The following is a 4,605-nucleotide window of genomic DNA, read 5'->3' as shown; positions in this document are numbered from 1 at the left end:
TAGAATTAAATAGAATCTTTATTGTTGGACACAGACATTGGAGGCAACTATTTAGACAGATATTAACATGAGAAAATCTGAAGTTATAGATTTTTGATCCAATCCAAGTTTCTTCCTTTTGGTTCACGTGGATGAGCTGGAATGTCGGGCATGTTTCCATCATCTCGCACGGGAACTGTGAAGAGAAAATAAGGTAGAAGTTTTAGGATGCTGAAACGTCAGCTTTCAATTACACTCGAACCTGCTGTGACATAAAGATCGCCAGTGTTTACCTGGGTAGTTGTACGGCACAGCTGCGTTCAACATTGCTGTATATTTTGTAAGTGGGCTGACGAACGGAAGAATGGCACCTGAGAAAAGACATTTGAACACATATGGCATTACACTCATAGTTCACTGTGCCTCTATAGGTCAATTGAGAATAATTGAATCATTGCACAAGGTGCACAGAAACATAATAAACACAGATAGCAACGACTCTGACTGGCATGGCTTTAAGTGTCAATATAAAGTTACTCATTTAAAATGCTGATTTATGAAAATTCAGACCAAAAGATTTTGGAGCCCTCTGACCAAAAACCGTTTGATGTTAACTTGTCCGGCATTTTGGACGAGTTTCATTAAGAAACTGTATAAACACTCCTCCCTCATTGAATTGCTTTGTTTAGATTCTTTAGCTTACTAATTTTCTCCAGTTTGAAACGAAATAATAATGCAGAAGAAGTGATTTCATGTTAGTTTTCACAACAAAATTCCTCCATGACTCAAACATCCACATATCTACTACTGTGGAATCAGCAAAGACGCATCAAATCGCTGGTCGTTGAATAACACGAGTAACCAAAGCCAACTGTCTGCAGTACATGAAGCAGAGTAACATAATAGGCGTGCAGATGGTGATGCCAAGTTAGGCGAGATTTTAGAGTCAAGCTGCCAAATAGTTTCTTAAATACACTGCTGGAAAGTTCATGGACAATGACACTGTTATTTTCTGATTATAACCTGATTTGATATTGGCCACAAAAATTCAGTAAATTCTGTATTGTGTTGTTAAATAATGTATTTATATCGAACTTTTCTACACCTACTTACCACACAAAGCACTTCAATCTACAAGTCACATGTTATCCAAATAGCACTGTATTCCATAAACTTTAAGCATATAGCTGCCCCACATCCACGGCCAGTTTCAAACCACCAACATGCATAAAAGTTTCAACTGTGAAAGGACGCTGGAACACAGCAAGGCTCGCTGGTGAAGTACACCATTGTACCACCTCTATACAACCCACTCTCTCTCTCGTTTGCAGGTAGTTCAAAATGCAGCTGCTCGACTCTTAACTTGTACAAAGAAAAGGCAGAATATCAGTCCTGTTTTAAGCCATAGATTACCTCCACAATATATTACAGATCTTTTAACTCCAGGTCACTGAGGTCATCATCACAACAACTTCTCTCATAAAAATTAAAAGTGATTGGGTTTTTGCTGTGTTTGCCCCCTGGCTCTGGAATAGTCTGCTACCCCACATAAGAAGCTGTTCAACAATAAACTGTTTTAAATCAGCTCTAAAAGATCGAAGCTCTATCTACTTTAAATTGCCTTTTGTCAAGTGTGAGGTGACTCGTGGATTTTAATTGGGTTCTTGAGACCTGGATTACAAGTGACTGTGCCTTTAAAGCACTTTGCTCAACTTCTGTTGTTTTAACATGTGCAATATAAATAAAAGGACTTGACACACAAAGACTATAACGTGCTTATTTGTTTTCTTTATTCGGTCTTTCCACGCTGGACATATAAATCGTATACTCAGTTAAATTAAACTGAACACAAGACAGCCACCCTAACATAAGCCTAAAACAGCGGATTATTGTGAGACGTATAGCTAGCAATCTTCTGATTAATATTTCATGTTGCCACACTGTCATTCATCGGCGTTGCAGAACTGCCATTGTATGTTATTTAAAGCTATGCTCCCTCTCCCTCTCTCTCTCTCGCTGCACCACTCTCTCACAGATTTCTAACAGGTTGGCTACTTACCAACCAGTCCAATTGCACAAGAAGCCATGATAACCGGCTCCTTGTTCCACGCATTCCTCAGGAAAGCTCCGATTCCTGCAGACAGAAACCCACGGGCAGGTTAAAAACCGCACCGAGTGACAGGCTACGTACGGTTAACCAATGCTAGCTAATGTTAGCAACACATCCAAGGTCACATTTTTCGAACGAATACATCAGAACTAAAGTACTTCTAAGATCCGGTTAGAGTAATTTTAAATATATAAGGCATTTATCTGTACTACCCGAGGGTCCAAGTAAACCGAATTTCACTGATTAGAAGTCAAAAAGATGACAAAATATACACATACCCGCCATATTGTCTGATGTAGTTTCCACCGAGCGAGTTCTCATGGGAAATGTAGTGACTGCTAAAATGACGTATAATTCCTGCGCCCGCCGCACGAAAACAGAGAGAGGGAAACAGGGGATCCCTGGAAGCTTCGGGATTGATTTAAGTCAGCTGTCATGCTATTAAACGGCCTTAGCTAAAGCTAAACAGAGAAAACGACACCGCACGCAGCTTGTGCTCAGGTTGATGATGACACTGGTCGAAGTGTCGCTTTAAACACACGTTAAAAACATCGTTTCGGGACTAACAAATGTAAGTACTATTAGACTAATGGGTTGTTTTAGTACTAAACAATAATCAGGCGTGGTGACATCAGAAGTCTAAAACACGGGAAATTCTTGTTTTGAACTTTTCAGCCGTTTTTACTCCACTGGGAACCCCGACCACTATATCAGGCTTTTACTGACTCACAAACAGCTGTTGAGTTACTGTAATTACTATCCAGATCTCAGCATCGCGCAGTAAAATAGTAGATTTAAATTTTGTGTTATAAGTTTATATCGGCAAATAATGTGCAACTAAATCTTTAAGATAAGTGTAGCGGAGTAAATCCTGAGCACCTCTTTTGCTGCAGGTACTTCCGCTATAAAGTCAGAGGACAGCTGCTGTCCACGTGGGTCAATTTCAGCCACTTTGCTTCACATACAAACTGAGTGGTTGGTTAAAACACCATTGGTGGCGCTAGGCAGTGAGGCCGTTGAATCCTATTTGCCCAGTGTATTTTCTAGTATTTCTTCTTGATGAATGACTCATAACCGCTGCACAGGCTGTTTACATTAACAGAGAAACTTCTTTCCCTCCAGATGATGGAGGATTTTTCTGGCTTGGCTCTGCCTCCTTTATTTGGAGGTCACATCCTGGAAGCAGAACTGGAGCCTGGTGGTGTGGAGCTGGGACCGGGAGAGGTAATTTTATTGATCTTTATAAAGGTGCTTGTCATGTTAGCACACGTGGTAACACTTAGTTAGTTTGCCAATTAATACAAATTCACAGCTCATTTAACCAAGTCTCCAATGTTGCCAGCAGATATGAATCAGTACACTGATGCAGAATTTATATAATATAATAGTAATGCTGGTCTTAAAAACCTTTAAATGAAGAAACACCAGTCATTATATTTGTTTAAACAAGACACTCATCCTTCACAGACATTTACTCCATTTTTTTCTGTCTTCTTTTTTGGTTCAGGAGTTTAGCTTTTTTAGTTTTCTCCATCTTTTCCCTTAGAAATGAGACTACATTAGTACTCGGAGAGCTGACCTTCTCCCTATGAACTTCGATCCTCTGTGACACAGATCTTATGCATGAAAATGTCACTGAATAGCTGCTACTTTACACATCATTGACCCCTCTCCTTTCCCATTAGAATTTTTAGAATATGGGGAGTTTGGCTCAAAGCACATGGTTACACTCCCATGTGCTACCCACATTTACATGTATTGGAGATTAATCTTTCTAATTCATTATACACTGCATAGCAGTTTTTATTTCCTAGCTCTTGCTGAATAATGTGGCTATAATAAGATGACTTTCTGCTTGACTTGGGTTTTGCTTTGAAACATTGAACAGGTAAAAGTGTTTTCTTGTGAGAACAAACAATGTGATGCCAGACACAAAACAATCCTGCTTTTGTATTTGTTTAGGTGGAGCTGGGTCCAGGAGGCACCGAGCTGCTTGAGAGCACAACACAAGAAGATGAAGAAAAAAGAGCTCTTGACAAAAGGAAATATGTGGCTCTGAGCAGGAAATGTAAAGAAATTGAACAGGTGTGTGTTATGGTCAAAAAAATGCTACGAGAATAATAAAAATGACCAGATCAACACCACTGAAACAAAGCTTCACACAGAAGTGCTGCAAACACGCAGGTACACAGCCCTCCCCTCACTAGCAGCTAAACAACGCTTTGAGGTGTCAGTAGAACTCCACTTTCAACAACACTGAAGTATTAAAATGTTATGATAAACATTAACCTGGCTGGTACATTACTGTTATATTATTATCTAATAGCCACATTATCTATCTGTTAAGTTATTATTAAGGTAGTGACTATGGCTAATAATAAAACTTTGTTAGGGCTAGGCAGCAAACCGTACCAGTCCTGCCCATAACATGTGATGTTAATGGGGAGGGTGTTCATTTAAAAGTAACACATTACTTTTATCTAAAAAGTGTTACATTGTGTTGTTAAGTGCCAGAT

At 39.4% G+C, this 4,605-nt stretch overlaps 2 protein-coding genes across 2 annotated transcripts in view; one reads left to right on the top strand and one right to left on the bottom strand.

Moving 5' to 3' along the window:
• ndufa3 (NADH:ubiquinone oxidoreductase subunit A3) lies at window positions 1-2,428 on the bottom strand. Its single transcript, XM_005732025.2, has 4 exons — window positions 2,368-2,428; window positions 2,039-2,113; window positions 273-350; window positions 1-175 (listed from the first exon to the last, which is right to left on the bottom strand). Exons 1-4 carry the CDS (start codon window positions 2,408-2,410, stop codon window positions 84-86), a joined length of 288 nt encoding a protein of 95 aa, XP_005732082.1. The 5' UTR covers window positions 2,411-2,428; the 3' UTR covers window positions 1-83.
• Window positions 2,429-2,595: 167 nt separating this feature from the next.
• tfpt (TCF3 (E2A) fusion partner) overlaps window positions 2,596-4,605 on the top strand; it is a 4,941-nt gene continuing 2,931 nt past the window's right edge. The window contains exons 1-3 of the mRNA XM_005732026.1: window positions 2,596-2,660; window positions 3,212-3,313; window positions 4,052-4,174. Coding sequence (XP_005732083.1) covers window positions 3,212-3,313; window positions 4,052-4,174 — 225 coding nt within the window. The 5' untranslated portion in view covers window positions 2,596-2,660. The remainder of the gene's footprint in view (window positions 2,661-3,211; window positions 3,314-4,051; window positions 4,175-4,605) is intronic.

The sequence above is a fragment of the Pundamilia nyererei genome, unplaced genomic scaffold (genome assembly GCF_000239375.1).
Source record: "Pundamilia nyererei isolate P.nyererei 1_Seehausen unplaced genomic scaffold, PunNye1.0 scaffold00045, whole genome shotgun sequence".
NCBI lineage: Eukaryota > Metazoa > Chordata > Actinopteri > Cichliformes > Cichlidae > Pundamilia > Pundamilia nyererei.
This window is presented reverse-complemented; position numbering and strand designations above follow the sequence as displayed.